The 21,104-nt window shown below is 39.2% G+C and overlaps 1 protein-coding gene and 1 long non-coding RNA gene across 2 annotated transcripts in view; one reads left to right on the top strand and one right to left on the bottom strand.

The window, feature by feature from the left end:
- B3GLCT (beta 3-glucosyltransferase) overlaps positions 1-21,104 on the top strand; it is a 119,114-nt gene that overhangs the window by 61,222 nt on the left and 36,788 nt on the right. The window contains exons 9-11 of the mRNA XM_035003593.1: positions 3,048-3,167; positions 4,854-4,923; positions 11,461-11,574. Coding sequence (XP_034859484.1) covers positions 3,048-3,167; positions 4,854-4,923; positions 11,461-11,574 — 304 coding nt within the window. The remainder of the gene's footprint in view (positions 1-3,047; positions 3,168-4,853; positions 4,924-11,460; positions 11,575-21,104) is intronic.
- On the bottom strand, positions 7,330-11,467 carry LOC118009533. The gene is made up of 2 exons (XR_004678967.1): positions 10,503-11,467; positions 7,330-9,048 (listed from the first exon to the last, which is right to left on the bottom strand). It is a non-coding gene; the product is annotated as an uncharacterized LOC118009533 (long non-coding RNA).

Here is a 21,104-nt window from a genome sequence, read left to right as displayed (position 1 = left end):
TTGGCTCTTTTAAAAATTTCCTTACTGTCTATATAGGATTATTTTTTGTTCTTTTGCCATTTTTTTCCTCCTCTGCTATTTTGGAAGTTCTGTCTGTACCTTAAAATAACCTTACTGGTTATTTTAAATATTTTAACATGCATTCTTAACCTGACAAAGGCTAAGTAATTGATGTCCTAAATTCAAGGGACTTAGAATCATTGGACTCTGATTATCCCCTTCCCAGTTTTTTAAAAAAAGATTTTATTTATTTATTTGAGAGAGAGAGAAAGCACGAGAGGTGGGAGGGTCAGAGGAGAAGCAGACTCCCCACTGAGTGGGGATCCTGATGCAGGACTTGATCCTGGGACTCCATCCTGGGACTCTGGGATCATGACCTGAGCTGAAGGCAGACACTCAACTGACTGAGCCACCCGGGAGCCTGTCCCCTTCCCAATTTATATGGTCTTTATTAATTAGTATTTTTGTTCTTTTTTTTAACCCCTCAACTTAAATATTATCTTTATTTTATGCAATTCACATCAGTATTAGCTTAACCATGTATTTGCCACTGCCTTTGCTTGGTATCCCATCTTACTTCTAAGACCTGCAAGGTGGGATCATATGTTTTTGGACATTTTAAAATTTAAATTCAGTAAATTAACATATAGTGCATTATTAGTTTCAGAGGTAGAGTTCAGTTATTCATCAGTTGCATATAACACCCAGTGCTCATTCCATCAAGTGCCTTCCTTAATACCCATCACCCAGTTAGCCCATCCCCCACTCCTGTCCCCTCCAGCAACCTTCAGTTTGTTTCCTAGAGTTAGGAGTCTCTTATGGTTTTTCTCCCTCTCTGATTTAGTCATATTTTATTTTTCCTTCCCTTCCCCTATGTTCATCTGTTTTGTTTCTTAAATCCCACATATGAGTGAAATCATATGATAATTGTCTTTCTCTGATTGACCTATTTCCGCTTAGCGTAATACCCTCTAGTTCCATCCACGTCATTGCAAATGGTAAGATTTCATTTTTTTGGTGGCGGCATAATATTCCTGTGTGTGTGTGTGTGTGTGTGTGTATACTATATCTTCTTTATCCATTCGTCTGTCGATGGACATCTAGGCTCTTTCCATAGTTTGGCTATTGTGGACATTGCTGCTGTAAACATTTGTGGTGAAGGTGCCCCTTCGGATCACTATGTTTGTATCCTTTGGGTAAATACCCAGTAGTGCAATTCTGGGTCATAGGGTAGCTCTATTTTTAACTTTTTGAGGAACCTCTTCCAGAGTAGCTGTACCCAGGTGGGGTCATTTTTATTCTTCTGAGGCACATCCTTTAGAGTTTCCTTCAGTGAGGGTGGTACATTCTCATTTTTTTTCCCTTTAAAAACATTTATGTCCACTTTGTTCTTGAAACATAGTTACCTTGTGTTTACAGTTCTGGGTTGTCCATTATTTTCTGTCATCACAGTGGCCTTACTACACTGTGTTCTGGCTTCTGTTATTGCTGTGGTGTTGGGAAATCAACGTTGGTCTCACGTGGCTTCTTTGTAGGTAATCCCATTCTCTCTGCCTGCTTTTGAGATGTGTTTGGTGTTCTGCAGTTTCACTATTAGATGTCTAGGCGCTGACTTTTTTTTTCTTTTTTTTAACATCCTGCATGGGATTCATTGACCCTTTCCAAAATAGGATTGTTAGGTAATTTTTGGAAATTCTCAGTCATTGTCTTTTCAAGCATGTTCTCACCCCAGTTCTCTCTGTTATCTCCTCCTGGATCTTTAGATGTGTGCTAGCGCTATGAATTTTTCTCTTACATTTCCCACCTCTGTTTCTGCTGTGCTCCATTTCAGATAGTTTGGGGGCCTTCATCTTTTAGTTCCCTAATTTTTTATTCACCGGGGTCTAATACGCTGCTTATCCTAACCATTACATTTTTCATTTATTGTTTTTTATTTTTAGAATAAAAATTTAGTTCTTTCTTTTCAAATTTGCTTATTTTATATAATCTTTGAAAAACTTTTTTGCTAAAGTTTGGAAATTTTCTCTTTATGAAAATGTAGTAAACATAGTAATTTTATAATCTGTGTTTGATAGTTCCAAGACCTGCAGTCTTTTGGGTCCAATTATGTTATGTCTGCTGGCTCTTGATCATCAGCTCACGTCCCTGTACTTTCTGTGATTTTTCTCTGAGTAGTCTTGCTTGGAACTGTATCTGTGGTAATCCTCTGAGTCCTACATTAAGGTTTGGGTTCCCCAGGAAGGATTTGCATTTGCTTTTCCTACTGCTACAGGGTTCTACTGACTTGGGACCACTTTAAATTACTGTTTGAAGTGTTTTAGACCACATTGGTGGCACAAATTAGGGAGGTCTGGTTTTTGATTACAAAATCTCAGAGGAGATTTGGAGATGATTTTTCCCCTCCACCTAGCTCCAAAGTCCCAGCTTTATGTGGGGTTTGCTCTTAAACACTCCCCACCTTGGGTGAGTCATGGGCTTTATTTTCTTAACCCCCATCAGAAACTCAGCATCATCAGAGTTACCATCCACCTACTGAGGGAAACTACCCTTGATGCCCTTTTCCCCAGGCTCTTCCTTTTGCATTTTTGTCCTCACAAGTTCCATACTTTTGTGGCAATTTAGCAATCCATTTAAAATTATTTTAAAGATATTTTATCCAACAGTTTTAGATGTTTTCAGCAAGGCAGTTAGTCAAGGTATGTAATTACCATACTGCAGAAAACCAGCCTCACGGGAATATTTTCTTTCATCTTCCACTGCAATGTTTTAGAAACCCTAAAATAGCTTCCCTGAAATTGCTTATGACAACTTTGGAATTGTTTGGCAGACAGAATATGGATTCTTGTTAATAAAAGATTAGATTGATCCACAGGAATTGCTATTTTTATATCTAAAAAAAAATCTGTTGAATAGTGTCAAATTGATATGGTTCAGTCTAAGTGCTCTATAGAAGACGTGGTCTGCTTTTCCTTGAGATATTTTGTACCTTCTTACACTTGTGGTGTTGGCCAGGTTCTTTCATTTGTTGCCGGCTCCTATCCTGACAGATTGCCCTCTACATCTGGGACAAAGGCGATGGGCCTCCCCTCACTCCAGTGCCTGAATTCTGTACAGATGCTGTGGACTCCTACTGTGCCACCACATTCCATTCTTTTCTACCACTTTGTGTAAGTAATAGAAGAAAAACTTCCTCGCATATCAAAGGAAAATCTATATGCTGTGCATAACGTTGTCCTAGCACTTTAAGTATCTACTGAAAAAAACCCAACATTCGTTATGTGCCAGGTAAGAAGTAGAGATCGTGTTTCTACTAATAACAGCCCTATCAGGTGAGCACTGTTGTTCTCCTAGTTGACACAAGAAAAGAGAGAGGCACTGAGAAGTACTTGTTCAAGGTCACACCATGAGTCTGGGGGAGGGGCAGGGAGGACTGTAAGGGCACAGACTCACACTGGAGCCTCCGTGCGGAACTGCCTGCCACAGCTCTTCCGAGTCAGTATGCTGGAGTCATTTCTCTTGATGATTCAGCATGTGTCTACTGGAATTTCTGTTCCACTTCCTAGAAGGGTGATTTCAGACATTTCCTGCTATACCTAAGCTTTCTCCTCAAGCCCGTCTCCTCTCACCTGAAGACCTTGATTTGGTCTCACCTTGCACTGTCCAGCAGAGCTTTCAGAATGAACTTACTTGTTACGGCATTCCCTTAGTCCAGTCCCCAGGATGAGCCTGAAGACCGCTGAAACTCACTAAGTTGTTAACAGTTCTTTCTCAGAAGGGAAAATATATTCCTCACCCTCAAATGTTGTCTGTTCTTCTCAAGGCGGTCACACAGAAGTCTGTGTGTTGCATATTCAAAGATGAATATATGTATACACACACACGCACACACACACACATATTGCAGTAATGGGAGAGAATCTGTAATATTTTCTTAGTTCCTGAGGGGGAAAACCTGTCTCCTGTCTTTCTAGACATGATGCTTGCTTGTTTTTTAATACTCTTTTGGGCAGTCTGGTGGGGTCAACCTCCTAGTGTCTTGAGTTATACGACAAAGCTGTGGTTAAATGTCACTATAAACTGGCCCCAGATGATGTTTGAGTCATGATTGAGTATTATGAAAGGCCTAAGACATTTGATAAAGGGGTCAGAACACCCCACGAAGCAGTCCGTGGCCTTGAGTGTAGGCTGTCCACAATCCCCCTGTGTGCCTCTTTCATCTGAGCGGTCAGCTGGGGCTAGGCCAGCTCAGGGCTCCGTAATTGCTCCTCCTTCCTGGCGCCCAAGTGTTTGAAGTAATCCTCCCTTTGGCAGAAGACAGAATGTTGCTGTAGCCTAGACTTGGGTAGACAATAAAGGGGCCATAAAGATACTTTGAACATTAAAGTGAGACCAGCCCCACAAGAGAGAGTCTGCTCCTGTTGTACACAAACACAGACCACTGGTTTTCTCCCTTTGTCAAAATCTTCACCAGCTGGGAAAAGGAAAGGTGTCTAGCATTTATTGGGCAGTTATAATGTGCTGAATAAATGTAGCAATGACAGCGGCTTCACTGGTGGCTATTCTGACCATCTTCGAAACGAGCAGACTGAAGTCAAGAGCTGAAGAATGTTGTCTGGATCACACCATGTGCACAGGGCAGGGCTGGGATCCGGGCCCAGGTCTGGCTGACGTCAGAGGACTTGTCAGCTGAATTACAGTTCCTGTTTTCCCCTAAAACTTAATCCCGGAAACAGGTTTGATGTCCTTGACGTTGGTGAAGGTCACCTCTACGGCATGCGAGATCTAACGGGTGTGAATGTGGGTGTTAATATGACACAGACTCATATATGCATATATGTTTTCTTGTTTTCTAGGGAAATCCAGTGAAGAAAGAGGATATATTTTTTGCAGTAAAAACATGCAAGAAATTTCATGGTGATAGAAGTAGGTTTTGTGTTATTCCTTTTTGTTGAACTTTTAAAATCCCAACTGCCTTAAAAAAAAAAACAAAAAACTACAAACCAGAGAGAAACTCAAGAAAGGGATAATGACATATATACTGTTGAAGTGAAAGCAGTTATTTAGTTAGTATTCCTCATCATACCACTTCAATCACCAAGATCAATTAGAAGGGACTGTTTTGTGTCGAAACATGAGTGGCCCTAGCCCTTCTGAATACTGTTCAGAGCAGTGTTTTAAATTGGAAATGGGAAAGCACAGCTGTGGCAATCTTGGACACAATGTGTGAATAACAATCCATTTTGCAGAATAATGTCCTATCATGTCCATGCACCGGCTCTGAACTGTATGAACAATGTTAGAGGGGATTTCAAGGTGAGAGAATGCCAAAAAAAGGATGTTTTCTCAAAGACATCTTTTTACATTATGGTAGATGCACACTTGGGAACTTTTTAAAGATATGTATTCACTCATGAGTGGATTATATTGCAGAAAAGGCAAGAGGTGGCTTATACACAGCGGTCCCTTCTTAAGAAAATCTTGGCATGCAGATGAATGTTGTTTTTATTCAAGTTTTTGGTGTCATTACAGAATTCTAAGTTATGGTGATAATGTAAAAGAAAAAGCCCATCCTAAATATAAGTAGACATAATTTCTTTCTTTTTTCGCCTTATTTCAAGCTGCACTTTTCTGAAATTGAAAATTAGACAGTCTTTTGCATTTTCTAATTTTAGCATTTATTTTAATTTTTTTCCATGAAAAGACTGTCGATTTCATCAAGAGTGTGATATTTGTGTAGAAGAGATTTCTAAACCAGCTGTCGTTTTCGTGGGATTGGAGCTATGGGGGAAGTTCATTTATACTATTTATTTGATAATATGATACTTAAATATTATACTTTAAAGGGGAACATTTTACAAATAAAAAATATTGTAATTTGGGATTGAAGTATTCAGATATTAACATCAATTAAAATCTGGTTATGTGTACAGTATCATACAAGTATGTAACTATAAACCTTCATATTTACCTAAAATAGTCATATAAAGTGCCAAGTCCTATTAAATCAACCTAATATATGCACTCATTATACAAGGAGTCCTAAAGATTATTAAAAATCAATATAGTAGTTAAAATTTTCATCATTCACAAAAATTAACCTAGATTTAATATCCTTTTGCTTTTTGGGAGCAAATCTGGGAGGGCGTTTGGGGACAAGGTTTGACATATTTTGTAAAAAAGTATCAAAGGAAATGAATGAAGGGACTGCCTTTTTTTTTTTTTTTAATAGCCCGCAGAAGTGTTCAAATTGATTTATTGGATCTTGAAGCTGCACTTGGAAGTAGTGACTGTTTTCATAATATTGATGTTAAGAATGGTGGTGGTGGTGGTATTTTCTCTTTTGAAATATTTTTCAAGTGACAGTAAAGCAGTAAAATTAGGGATCATCCCTGTTGTATTTTTCATATTCTACAGAAATGAAAAAGAAGTTTGCTAATTTTAATTTAGTAATTTTGAATGATCTAGTTTATTGCTTTCTTATTTGCATCAGGTTGAGATAATCTTTTCAGATATCCATCAAATGCTTTTACATTTGAATTTCAAGTCAAAGGTCTTTAAAAATTACAAATCTTAAAAGCCTGTAAGGAGCATTAAAACCAAACCTCCCAAAGCTGGATGCATTAATTCACTGCTATGAATTTGAATCTGGGGTCACCGAAGCCTGAGACTTAATTAAAAGGTGTTATGAGGTTTTCACGGTTGGGTTTCTGTGGCAAGCCATCTTTAAACTTGGATGTTTGTTTGAAAAGATAGTCTGAGGCAGCAGGATTTTAGGGACTTTGATATCCATATTGCTGGATAGAAGTAAGCCTTTCAGGCCACTGGGCTCCTCTTCTTCTTCTTTTTTTAAAATTTTTTTATTGTTATGTTAATCACCATACATTACATCATTAGTTTTAGATGTAGTGTTCCGTGATTCATTGTGCATAACACCCAGTGCTCCATGCAGAACGTGCCCTCCTCAATACCCACCACCAGGCTAACCCATCCTCCCACCCCCCTCCCCTCTAGAACCCTCAGTTTGTTTTTCAGAGTCCATCGTCTCTCATGGTTCATCTCCCCCTCCGATTTCCCCCCCTTCATTCTTCCCCTCCTGCTATCTTCTTTTTTTTTTTTCTTAACATCTATTGCATTATTTGTTTCAGAGGTACAGATCTGTGATTCAACAGTCTTGCACAATTCACAGCACTCACCATAGCACATACCCTCCCCAGTGTCTATCACCCAGTCACCCCATCCCTCCCACCACCACCCCCACTCCAGCAACCCTCAGTTTGTTTCCTGAGATTAAGAATTCCTCATATTGGGCTCCTCTTTTTCTTTCGGAAGACTAGTCTAACCACCAGTTGGCCCAGAGAATTATCCAGTAATCATATTCGTTACATTGACAACACCATGTTAACTGCGTCTGCTCATCTTTTTTACATTTTCTGGTGTGTTTTTTACATACATTGTATCATCTGCCTTCATGGTGACAATTCCTTATGATGTGATAATTAACGTGATTCCCTTGATCATGTAGAGAAAGCGGAGTGCGGGACAAGACGCAGCTGGCCCGTTCTTGTAGACTGTTGAGTAGGAGAGCTGGGATTCAGGTTTTCTGGCTCCAAATCCCAAATTCTTTCTGCCACAGCATAGCTGTACTGTCATCTCCTTGGATGTAACGATCTTAACACTTGATAAATGGTATTTGATATTCATGTTGACATTCTGCTAGACTCAAGGCCACTTTTGACTTGGCCAGAAGGTGGGAATGTAGGCTTTCTATTTTCAGTAGCAATGGGGAGAGCCAGAAATTGAAATCCACAGAGGATCTAAAATATAAACCAAGCTGGGCATTCAGACTGCCACCCCTGTCCAAGCATATAACTGCTATAGTCAAGCCGAATACATGGACTGGAGTGGGTTTTTTTTTTCTTTCCCCGTGCACTTTGTGGTAGAAACACTTGAAGTTACAAAGGCCAGATGACAATGAAGGAAAAAGACCCAAAGATAAGACTGTGTATTTATCTTTGAAAAACTGAGAGTTGGCTATACGGTTGGTGACGTATCTGGTGGCAGGTTCTCACTTGTGGGTGCACTGCCCCTGGGGACAGCAGAAGACCCCTCGCGATGCCCCCCATTCCTGACTCCTTATAATGTCAGCCATGTCCAGGGTGAGGGTGAGGGATGGCATGTTCTGTTAAAGGCTCCAGTCAAGGGTGCCTGGGTGGCTCAGTTGGTTGGGCGACTGCCTTCGGCTCAGGTCATGATCCTGGAGTCCCTGGATCGAGTCCCGCATCAGGCTCCCTGCTCAGCAGGGAGCCTGCTTCTCCCTCTGACCCTCCCCCCTCTCATGTGCTCTCTCTCTCTCTCATTCTCTCTGTCTCAAATAAATAAATAAAATCTTTAAAAAAAAAAGGCCCCAGTCAAGGCAAGGGAAAATATACGTTGAACTCATTTTTTATATTCTCAATGAAGAACTGATAATGAGGCAAGTTCCAAAATTAAAAAAATTGTATTAACATCTTGTACCTTTTTTGCTTAACGGTGAAACAAACATTTATGTAACTGCTTTGTGTCTGGATTCTGATTTAAATGAAATAAAGCATTCTTAGGACACAGCAAAAATATATTCTATCTTTTGGCTTAAGAAAGAAATACATATTGACACCATTGAAATAGCAACACACTCTTGAGATGCAAGCAGTTAGTATAGGGTTTTAAGAAACTTTAAACGTATTATATAAAGCAAATTAGGCATAGCATGTAAAATTATATTTAAGCGAGGAGAAGGTCTCTGGAGTTTTAATATTCAGCTTCTTCACTTCCTCTTGGATTATGTGTTTTTCCACTGTGTGACGTGAGCTGTCAGAAAATGTTAAGAATTTTTTTTGCACCATTTTGCCACACCATTCCTGTGAGTGTCTTAAGTATCTGGTGGCAGCCACTGCTTTGTTCATCAAGTGCTGGGTCGTGAGATGCTCTCCCGCTGCAGTCCCCTCTGATTAAAGAGGTAAAATTGCTATTTGCTCAGCCTTTCGTTCCTTTTCACAGCTTCCTGAGCACCTAAAAATAAACACTTTATTCCTTTCAGATTGAAAAAACAAAACACCCTGTTATCTTTACCGCAGTCATCTTGTCTGGAAGAAGCCAATGTGAACAAACTTATTGAAAGGGGTGTGTGGTTAGAGAGGCTTACAGGTACTGGGCTGTCTGCTTATTTCAGACATGAGGCTTGGGTTACAATGCAGCCAGGTGGAAGGCTTCACTCTGGGTCAACTGATGTGATCAGATTAATTAACTGAAGAGAGGGAGGGAGTCAGGTGCCGCCCTATTCGGATCTCCCCCTGGCTGTTGAACCGATAAAGAGGTTCCAAGATTGCCTGAAAATGTTTTAGATCAGCCCCCAAGGGATGCCTTTCAGTCGTACGTACACCTCATCTTTAAAATCGGGGGTTGTGTCTTAACCCTCTCCGGAGGAGAGAGGCACAGCCAGGGTTTTGCCATTGACGTGCATACGGAGACAAGAAGTCCATTTGTCAAGTGAAAAGAGCAGATACCTTAACATCGAGAGTCATTCACATTTGACTGTGGGGTAGTTTTTGTACAGTGTTTAAGTGTCTAGTTCATTTTCATTTGTAATCAGTTTGCAAGTAAATTCATCAGGGTAAAAATGTGTGTTCTGTGCTTCCTAGCGAGACACATCTCCTCCTGCTTCAAGTCTGTAAAGCCATGTGGAAGATTTATACCATCTGTGCAGTGGGGTTTGTTTTTTCTTTAATAGCACAAGTTTTACTTTGCTCCAATTATAAGTTATCTTGTGGTAAACCTTCTTGAAAGAGGCATTCACTAGTGTTTTTATTGGGGGGTAGAAAGTATGCCTCTCTGTATTGAAAATGAGATAATTGATCATGTAACTATTGAAATATTTTCTCAAAGTTTAATATACTTAGGAACACAGTGCCTCAATATAAAATATTTTATAACTAGAATGAATTCAATTTAGAATTCAAACATTGCTAATAAAATCGACCAATATTTTAAAAGTTTTAAGTAACTTAGAATCAACCCTAGTTAAAAATAAAGGCTTTACCTGCTGTTATAGAAGACTTAGGCTTAGCTTTAAATTCTTTATAGCTGCCAGATATGGCAAATGCCTCAGGAGTTACAGTGATTAGGGGACAGATGATAAAAATTGTTGAATGCTTCTGGGATTATAGAATCATAGCACCCTACTATATTAAAATGGCTGGTGTATCTTTATATGATTCTTAATGGTGGCAACAGTCTTGTACCAAATGATGAATTGCCTTTATGGATAAAACCTTCCTTTAAACTAGTTCCAAAAATAGCCTTAAGCCAGGGTCCTGGGATCGAGTCCCACATCGGGCTCCCTCCTCAGCGGGAAGCCTGCTCTCCCTCTCGCACTCCCGCTGCTTGTGTTCTTGCTCTTGCTATCTCTGTCTCTGTCAAATAAATAAATAAAATCTTTAAAAAAAAAAAAATCTCAAAATACTGACCTGAAGATTTAGTTCACTGGAGTGGAGGTTCTTAAACTGCCAGGGTTTGCAATCTAGATAGGATGATTTTTTTTCTATTAAAACAACAGAAACCTCTTCTCAAAATTTAGAGATGCACAGATAGTAGCTAAAAAATATATATATAATAATTACGCAGATATTTGGTCGGGTGAATTAATATCAAATAGTGATCAGGTAGAATTCTGTCAAATGTGGAGATAGGAGATGCTTAAAATAGCTTTAAATTACAGAAAACTGGGAAAGTTTTCTGTTGTATTTCTTTTATTAAAACAATTTATCTGTTAATGGTAGTGGTAAAAAATCTGCAGTTGTTCTCAATCTTTTTTCTTCCACATTTTTCAGAAGTGTAGCACAAGAATATCAGCTATCCTAGGCAGTGGTTCTCAGTGGTAGGGTCATTCCCTGGATAGGATTTCGTGGTTCTGTTGGAATCGTTGGGTGGGGATGTGAATAGTTTGAGAAGCCCCCTACCCCCCCCACCACTGTAAGGGAGACATATTTGCATCTCAGCCAGAAACGCAGAATATTCCCATCCCTTAGAAGTAATTATATTCCTCACCCCTCTAAGAAGCATTTGAAAAATCCAGTTGTGAATTTAAATGAAATAGCCTATGGGGGAAAGAGGAAAATTAAAACACTACAGTATAAGCAGATTAGGAAATGGATCATTACATGGACTCGAGGAATGAGGAATCACCAGGAATGAGAAGGGTTGGGGTTTAACGTACATTGAAAACGTCTCAAGGAGAGGGTTCCACACAGGTGTTGTCATCGACCAACAACCTGACATTTCTCAGGGTAGGAAAAGCATGCAGGTTGGGATACCCGAAGAACAAATAATGCTTCTCCTCCTTTATAGGTGATTGTGCTCCCCTTCATGATGCTAAGCTTTCCTGCAGAACTGTGCCAGTGACTGTCACTCCTCTCATTTTTTCAGTCCCCATTGTAAAGCAGACCTGGGCGGGCCAGGCAAGTGTCATTGAATACTACAGTGATCACGCAGAAAGTTCCATTCCTACAGTAGATCTGGGGATTCCCAATACAGATAGAGGTGAGTCATTAATTCATACTACTCTTATTCAGAATGTCCATTATCCTAAATTAGGATAAAAATGAAATATCTTATAAATACTATGATTTTTGCCTTATGTAAGTTTCGCTTCTTCCCCTCCCAACATCTTTACCCATGGATATGGATCAATTCTCAGATTAAGAGCTGCTTTATAAGTATTAAGAAAGGTTGTAAGTTGTTAGGCCATGTTGATATGACTGACTGAGCATATGACAATTAGGATTATTTAACGTATTTTTTTATACCTTCATAATTCATTGTGGCCATTCTGACTGGTGTGAGGTGATATCTCATTGAGGTTTTGATTTGGATTTCCCTGATGCCAAGCAATGTTGAGCACTTTTTCATGTGTCTGTTGGCCATTTGGATGTCGTCTTTGCAAAAATGTCTGTTCATGTCTTCTGCCCATTTCTTGACTGGATTATTTGTTCTCTGGGTGTTGAGTTTGATGAGTTCTTTATAGATCTTGGATTCTAACGCTTTATCTGATATGTCATTTGCAAATATCTTCTCCCATTCTGTCGGCTGTCTTTTGGTTTTGTCGACTGTTTCCTTCGCTATGCAAAAGCTTTTTATCTTGATGAAGTCCCAATAGTTCATTTTGCCTTTGTTTCCCTTGCCTCTGGAGATGCATCTAGCAAGAAGTTGCTGTGGCTGAGGTCGAAGAGGTTGTTGCCTGTGTTCTCTTCTAGGATTTTGATGGATTTTTGTCTCACATTTAGGTCTTTCAACCATTTTGAGTCTATTTTTGTGTGTGGTGTAAGGAAATGGTCCAGTTTCATTCTTCTGCATGCGGTTGTCCAATTTCCCAACACCATTTGTTGAAGAGACTGTCTTTTTTCCATTGGACATTCTTTCCTGCTTTGTTGAAGATTAGTTGACCATAGAGGTGAGGGTCCATTTCTGGGCTCTCTATTTCTGTTCCATTGATCTATGTGTCTGTTTTTGTGCCAGTACCATGCTGTCTTGATGATGACAGCTTTGTAATAGAGCTTGAAGTCCAGAATTGTGATGACAGTGGCTTTCGTTTTCTTTTTCAACTTTCATTTGGCTTTGGGGTCTTTTCTGATTCTGTACAAATTTTAGGATTATTTGTTCCAGGTCTGTGAAAAATATCGATGGTATTTTGATAGGAATTGCATTGAATGTATAGATTGCTCTGGGAAGCATAGATATTTTAACAATATTTGTTCTTCCAATCCATGAACATGGAACATTTTTCCATTTCTTTGTGTCTCCCTCAGTTTCTTTTATGAGTGTTCTGTAGTTTACAGAGTCCAGATTCTTTGCCTCTTTGGTTAGATTTATTCCTAGGTATCTTGATGCAATTGTAAGTGGGATCGATTCCTCAATTTTCCTTTCTTCTGTCTCATTATTAGTGTATAGAAATGCAACTGATTTCTGTGCATTGATTTTATATCCTGCCACTTTGCTGAATTCCTGTATGAGTTCTAGCAGTTTTGGGGTGGAGTCTTTTGGGTTTTTCACATAAAGTATCATATCATCTACAAGGAGTAAGAGTTTGACTTCTTCTTTGCTGATTCTGATGCCTTTTATTTCTTTTTGTTGTCTGATTGCTGAGGCTAGGACTTCTAGTACTATGTTGAATAGCAGTGGTGATAATGGACATCCCTGCCGTGTTACTGACTTCAGGGGAAAAGCTCTCAGTTTTTCCCTGTTGAGGATGATATTCACTGTGGGTCTTTCATAAATGGCTTTTATGATTTTGAGGTATGTTCCTCTATCCCTACACTGTGGAGAGTTTTAATCAAGAAAGGATGCTGTACTTTGTCAAATGCTTTTTCTGCATCTATTGAGAGCATCATATGGTTCTTGTCCTTTCTTTTATTAATGTAGTATATCACATTGATTGATTTGTGGATGTTGAACCAACCTTGCAGCCAAGGAATAAATCCCACTTGGTCATGGTGAATAACCCTTTTAATGTACTGTTGGATCCTATTGGCTAGTATTTTGGTGAGAATTTTTGCATCCATGTTCATCAGGGATATTGGTCTGTAATTCTTTTTGATGGGGTCTTTGTCTGGTTTTGGGATCAAGGTAATGCTGGCCTCATAAAATGAGTTTGGAAGTTGTCCTTCCACTTCTATTTTTCTGGGGTGAATTTTTCTGTCTTGTCATTTTGTCCAGAGAAGAATAGATGAACAGGATAACAAAATACAAATCTAGAAAATTTATTTTGTCTGATATAAGGATTGCTACCCCAGCCTTCTTTTGTCCATTTTGAACTATTGGGACTTCATCAAGATAAAAAGCTGGCCTCATAGAATGAGTTTGGAAGTTTTCCTTCCATTTCTCTTTTTTGAAACAGCTTCAGAAGAATAGGTATTAATTCTTCTTTAAATGTTTGGTAGAATTCCCCTGGACTCTTGTTTGTTGGGAGATCTGTGATTACTGCTTGAATTTCCTTGTTGGTTATGTGTCTATTCAGGTTTTCTATTTCTTCCTGGTTCAGTTTTGGTAGTTTATACGTCTCTAGGAATGCATCCATTTCTTCCAGATTGCTTAATTTGTTGGCTTATAAGTTGCTCAAATATGTTCTTATAATTGTGTTTCCTTGGTGTTGGTCATGATCTCTCCTCTTTCATCCATGATTTTATTTATTTGGGTCCTTTCTCTTTTCTTTTTGAGAGGTCTGGCCAGGGATTTATCAATCTTATTAATTCTTTCAAAGAACCAGCTCCTAGTTTCATTGATCTGTTCTACTGTTCTTTTGGTTTCTATTTCATTGATTTCTGCTCTAATCTTTATTTTCTTCTCCTGCTTGGTTTAGGCTTTATTTGCTTTTCTTTCTCCAGCTCCTTTAGGTGTAAAGTTAGGTTGTGTATTTGAAACTTTTCTTGTTTCTTAGGACTGCCTTTGCTGCATCCCAAAGATTTTGAACAGTTGTGTTTTCATTTTCATTTGTTTCCATGAATTTTTAAAATTCTTCTTTAATGTCCTGGTTGACCCATTCATTCTTTAGTAGGATGCTCTTTAACCTCCATGTGTTTGTTTTCCTTCTAAATTTCCTCTAGTGATTGAGTTCAAGTTTTAAAGCATTATGGTCTAAAAATATCTAGGGAATAATTCCAATCATTGGTACTGGTTGAAACCTGATTTGTGACTCAGTGTGTGATGTATTCTGGAGAATGTTCCATATGCACTCGAGAAGAATGTGTATTCTTTTGCTTTAGGATGGAATGCTCTGTATATACCTGTGAAGTCCCATCTGGTCCAGTGTGCCTTATTTCCTTGTTGATCTGCATAGATGATCTGTCCATTGCTGTGAGTGGGGTGTTAAAGTCCCTTACTATTATTGTATTATCAAGTGTTTCTTTAATGTTGTTATTAATTGGTTTATATAATTGGCTGCTCCCACGTTAGGGGCAAAAATATTTACAGTTGTTAGATCCTTGTTGGATAGACCCTTTATGATACAGTGATCTTCTTCATCTCTTATTACAGTCTTTGGTTTAAAATCTATTTTGTCTGTGGTGCCTGGGTGGCTCAGTCGTTAAGCGTCTGCCTTCGGCTTAGGTCATGATCCCAGGGTCCTGGGATCGAGTCCCACATCGGGCTCCCTGCTCGGCAAGAAGCCTGCTTCTCCCTCTCCCATTCCCCCTGCTTGTGTTCCTGCTCTCGCTATCTCTCTCTCTGTCAAATAAATAAAATCTTTAAAAAAATAAAAAATAAAATAAATAAAATAAAATCTATTTTGTCTGATATAAGGATTGCTACCCCAGCTTTCTTTTGTCCATTAGCATGATAAATGGTTCTCACTCCCCTCACTTTCAATATGGATGTATCTTTATAATCGTTATTCTCAATTCTAGTTCTGATATCTTTCTTATATCCATACTGATTAAGTGTCTGGCAGTTAGTACTGCCTCTTTTTCTCTTTTCTGGGGTGAATTTTTCTGTCTTGTCATTTTGTCCAGAGAAGAATAGATGAACAGGATAACAGAATACAAAAATATCAACCATGACCCCTGAAAAATATGTACTAAACAAATCAGAAGCGATCAGAAACCAAAGAAGAAAAAAAAGGAAAAAGAGAATATAATCAAACAGGTGGACTGAACAGAGTAATACACTAGGTCCTGGGTGTATTTTGGTCTGATTGTTAGAAAATAGATCCCAAAATTGCAAAGAAAGAAAAACTTATGTATATACAAAAATAAAATTGAATACAATGAAAGGAAGCCAAAAATGAAGAATATATATATGTAAATGTAAAAACGAAAATTAAAAAAGACTTAAAAGTGTTGATAAAAATAAGAAACTAGCTGAAAAGGAAAAAAAGAAAAAAAAATTTAAACTGAAAGCCTAATGAATCATGAGAAAAAAACCTCAAATTCTATATACTATTTTCCCTTAACCCTGGAGTTTTGCAATTCTGTGTGCTTTGTAAACTTGGTCTTGGCCTGATGTTCCAGCTGGTCTTCTCGGGGAGGGGCCTGCTGCACTGATTCTCAGGTGTCTTTGCTTGGGTGGGGTTGCACCGACCCTCACTAGGGTGCCGGGCTCAGTGTAAGCTGCTTAGGGTTGCTCTATGTGACTTTTGTTCCCTGAAGGCTTTCTGCTCAGCTTTAGAGGATGAAAATGGTTGTGCCCCGGTCTCCAGCCCCAGAACTGACAGTTCACACCCCACATTCTTCAGTGAGCCCTCACAGAAAAGCAGTCAGTCATTCTTATCTCCCTGGTTTCCATCCACACTCTGTTCACCCAGCCTGTGACTGAGCATTTTTATCTCAGGCACATGACCCTGTTACGTCTCCAAACTTTATAATATAGACTCCTGCAGCGCACACATGCGCCGCTCCTCCTGGGGCAGGGAGAGGACTCTCGCCACTGTTTTGCCGCTTGCTGGGCCCCTGCTCAGACAGCAGTCCACCGATCATGCCGTGGTTTGTGGTTTATAGCAACACAGGGCTGAGAGTCCACTCCTGGGCTTGCTGATTGCTTCTGGCTTCCCTGCTCCAATGCTTGGGAGCTCTGCCACACTCAGGCACCACCATTCTTTCTGTGACCCTGGGATCCTGAGACCATGCTGTTCCACCTTATATTCTGCCTGCTTTGCCACCTGAGCACCTTTCAGGCAGGGACGTCCCCCTTGGGAACACAATTCTATAAATTCTGATTTTATGCCCCACTGCTATATCACTTTCCGGTATCAGGCTTATGGAGGCTCCTTCCCGCCAGGGGTTTATCTTCCAATATATTGCCTCCGATTCACTTCTCCGCACTTCCTACCTTGCAAAAAGTGGTCGCTTTTCTATTTGTAGAATTGCAGCAATTCTTAGACCTCCAATTGAGATCACAGGTGTTCAGAATGATTTGATAGCTATCTAGCTGAATTCCGGGGACCAGATGAAACTAGGGTTCCCTACTCCTCTGCCATCTTCCCCAGGCTCTTGAAAAATGATTTTACATTGAGGTGTTTTTGGTTAAGCTTGCTTTTTAGATTTCAGTTTAAGTTGTCTTTAATAATCATTTATTCATGTATTCCTTATTTGATTTCTTAATTTGTGATTAGTCTGACATTATTGCTATTTATATTCTATCTTGTAACAACAGGAGTTTGAGATGGCTTTCAAATAATGGTTAAAAATACATAAAGAGATCAAGAAAAATGAAAATAAATTGAGTGGTTTAATATTAGTTAATATTAGCTTGTTCTCTGTTGTGTCACCAAATATTTTTTTGAAATCAGGGGTGTATTATTTATTTTTATTAACATATAATGTATTATTTGTTTCAGGGGTACAGGTCTGTGATTCATCAGTCTTACACAATTCACAGCCCTGACCATAGCACATACCCTCCCCAATGTCCATCACCTAGCCACCCCATCCCTCCCACCCCCCAACACTCCAGCAACCCTCAGTTTGTTTCCTGAGATTAAGAGTCTCTTACTGTTTGTGTCCCTCTCTGGTTTCATCTTGTTTCATTTTTCCCTCCCTACCCCTATGATCCTCTGTCTTGTTTCTCAAATTCTTCTTATCAGTGAGATCATATGATAATTGTCTTTCTCTGGTTGACTTATTTTGCTTAGCATAATACCCTCTAGTTCCATCCACGTCATTGAAAATGGTAAGATTTCATTTTTTTGATGGCTGCATAATATTCCATTGTGTGTGTGTGTGTGTGTGTATATATATATATATATACATACCACATCTTCTTTATCCATTCATCTGTCAATGGACATCTTGGCTCTTTCCATAGTTTGGCTATTGTGGACATTGCTGCTATAAACATTGGAGTGCACGTGCCCCTTTGGATCCCTACATTTGTATCTTTTGGGTAAATACCCAGCAGTGCAGTTGCTGGATCATAGGGTAGCTCTATTTTCAACTTTTTGAGGAACTCCATACTGTTTTCCAGAGTGGCTGCACCAGCTTGAATTCCCACCAACAGTGTAGGAGGGTTCCCCTTTCTCCGCATCCTTGCCAACATCGTTTCCTGACTTGATTTTAGCCATTCTGACTGGTGTGAGGTGGTATCTCATTGAGATTTTGATTTGTATTTCCCTGATGTCGTGATGTTGAGCCCTTTTCCATTTCTCTGTTGGCCATTTAGATGTCTTCTTTGCAGCAATGTCTGTTCATGTCTTCTGCCCACCTCTTGACTGGATTATTTGTTCTCTGGGTATTGAGTTTGATAAGTTCTTTATAGATTTTGGATACTAGCCCTTTATCTGATATATCATTTGCAAGTATCTTCTCCCATTCCGTTGGTTGTCTTTTGATTTTGTCGACTGTTTCCTTTGCTGTACAAAAGCTTTTTATCTTGATGAAGTCCCAATAGTTCATTTTGGCCCTTGCTTCCCTTGCCTTTAGCGATGTTTCTAGGAAGAAGTTGCTGCAGCTGAGGTCAAAGAGGTTGTTGCCTGTGTTCTCCTCAAGGATTTTGATGGATTCCTGCCTCACATTTAGGTCTTTCATCTATTTTGAGTCTATTTGTGTGTGTGTGTGTGTGTGTCTATTTTGTGCTGTAAGAAAATGGTCCAGTTTCATTCTTCTGCATGTGGCTGTCCAATTTTCCCAACACCATTTGTTGAAGAGACTGTCTTTTGTCCATTGGACATTCATTCCTCCTTTGTTGAAGATTAGCTGAACAGAGTTGAGCCCATTTCTGGGCTCTCTATTCTGTTCCATTGATCTATGTGTCTGTTTTTTGTGCCAGTACCATACTGTCTTGAAGATGACAGCTTTGTAATAGAGCTTGAAGTCTGGAATTGTGATGCCACCAGCTTTGCTTTTCTTTTTCAACATTTCTCTGGCTATTTGGGGTCTTTTTTGGTTCCATACAAATTTTAGGATTATTTGTTCCATTTCTTCAAAAAAAGTTAATGGTATTTTGATAGGGATTGCATTAAATGTGTAGATTGCTCTAGGTAGCATAGACATTTTCACAATATTTGTTCTTCCAATCCATGAGCATGGAACGTTTTTCCATTTTTTGTGTCTTCCTCAATTTCTTTCATGAATATTCTATAGTTTTCTGAGTACAGATTCATTGCCTCTTTGGTTAGATTTATTCCTAGGCATCTTATGGTTTTGGGTGCAGTTGTAAATGGGATCGACTCCTTAATTTCTCTTTCTTCTGTCTTGTTGTTGGTGTATAGAAATGCCACTGATTTCTGTGCATTGATTTTATATCCTGCCACTTTACTGAATTCTGGTATGAGTTCTAGCAGTTTTGGGGTGGAGTCTTTGGGGTTTTCCACATAAAATATCATATCATCTGTAAAGAGTGAGAGTTTGACTTCTTTGCCAATTCAGATGCCTTTGATTTCTTTTTGTTGTCTGATTGCTGAGGCTAGGACTTCTAATACTATGTTGAATAGCAGGGGTGATAGTGGACATCCCTGCTGTGTTCCTGACTTTAGGGGAAAAGCTCTCAGTTTTTCCCCATTGAGAATGATATTTGCTGTGGGTTTTTCATAGATGGCTTTTATGATATTGAAGTATGTACCCTCTATCCCTACACTGTGGAGAGTTTTAATCAAGAAAGGATGCTGTACTTTGTAAAATGCTTTTTCTGCATCTTTTGAGAAGATCATATGGTTCTTGTTCTTTTATTAATGTATTGTATCACATTGATTGATTTGTGGACATTGAGCTAACCTTGCAGCCCAGGAATAAATCCCACTTGGTCGTGGTGAATAACCCTTTTAATGTACTGTTGGATCCTATTGGCTAGTATTTTGGTGAGAATTTTGGCATCCATGTTCATCAGGGATATTGGTCTGTAGTTCTTTTTGGTGGGGTCTTTGTCTGGTTTTGGGATCAATGTAATGCTGGCCTCATAAAATGAGTTTGAAGTTTTCCTTCCATTTCTATTTTTTGGAACAGTTTCAGAAAAATAGGTATTTTTTTTTTTTTTTTCTTTTTAAAGATTTTATTTATTTATTTGACAGAGACATAGAGAGGGAACACAAGCAGGGGGAGAGGGAGAGGGAGAAGCAGGCTTCCCGCGGAGCAGGGAGCCTGATGCAGGGCTCGATTCCAGTACCTTGGGATCATGACCTGAGCCGAAGGCAGATGCTCAACGATGGAGCCACCCAGTCACCCCTTCTTTAAATATTTGGTAGAATTCCCCTGGGAAGCCATCTGGCCCTGGGCTCTTGTTTGTTGGGAGATTTTTGATGACTGCTTCAATTTCCTTAGTGGTTATGGGTCTGTTCAGGCTTCCTATTTCTTCCTGTTCAGTTTTGGTAGTTTATGTCTCTAGGAATGCATCCATTTCTTCCAGATTATCTAATTTCCTGGCATATAGTTGCTCAAATATGTTCTTATAATTGTTTGTCTTTCATTGGTGTTGGTTGTGATCTCTCCTCTTTCATCCATGATTTTATTTATTTGGGTCCTTTCTCTTTTTGATAAGTCTGGCCAGGGGTTTATCAATCTTGTTAGTTCTTTCAAAGAACCAGCTCCTAGTTTCGTTGATCTGTTCTACTGTTCTTTTGGTTTCTATTTCATTGACTTCTGCTCTGATCTTTATTATTTCTCTTCTCCTGCTGGGTTTAGGCTTTATTTGCTGTTCTTTGTCCAGCTCCTTTAGGTGCAGGGTTAGGTTGTGTATTTGAGACCTTTCTTGTTTCTTAAGAAAGGCTTGTATTGCTATATACTTTCCTCTTAGGACCGCATTTGCTGCATCCCAAAGATTTTGTACAGTTGTGTTTTCACTTTCATTTGTTTTCATGATTTTTAAAAAATTCTTCTTTAACTTCCTGGTTGACCCATTCATTCTTTATTGGATGCTCTTTAGCCTCCATGTATTTGAGTGCTTTCCAACTTTCCTCTTGTGATTGAGTTCTAGTTTCAAAGCATTGTGGTCTGAAAATATGCAGGGAATGATCCCAATCTTTTGGTACCGGTTGAGACCTGATTGTGATCCAGGATGTGATCTATTCTGGAGAATGTTCCATGTGCACTAGAGAAGAATGTGTGTTCTGTTGCTTTGGGATGGAATATTCTGGATATATCTATCTGTGCAGT

Source organism: Mirounga leonina, unplaced genomic scaffold, assembly GCF_011800145.1.
Source record: "Mirounga leonina isolate KUSES-001 unplaced genomic scaffold, KU_Mleo_1.0 Mir_127, whole genome shotgun sequence".
Classification (NCBI taxonomy): domain Eukaryota; kingdom Metazoa; phylum Chordata; class Mammalia; order Carnivora; family Phocidae; genus Mirounga; species Mirounga leonina.
Note: the sequence above shows the minus strand (reverse complement) of the source record. Positions and strands in the feature narration are given on the sequence as shown.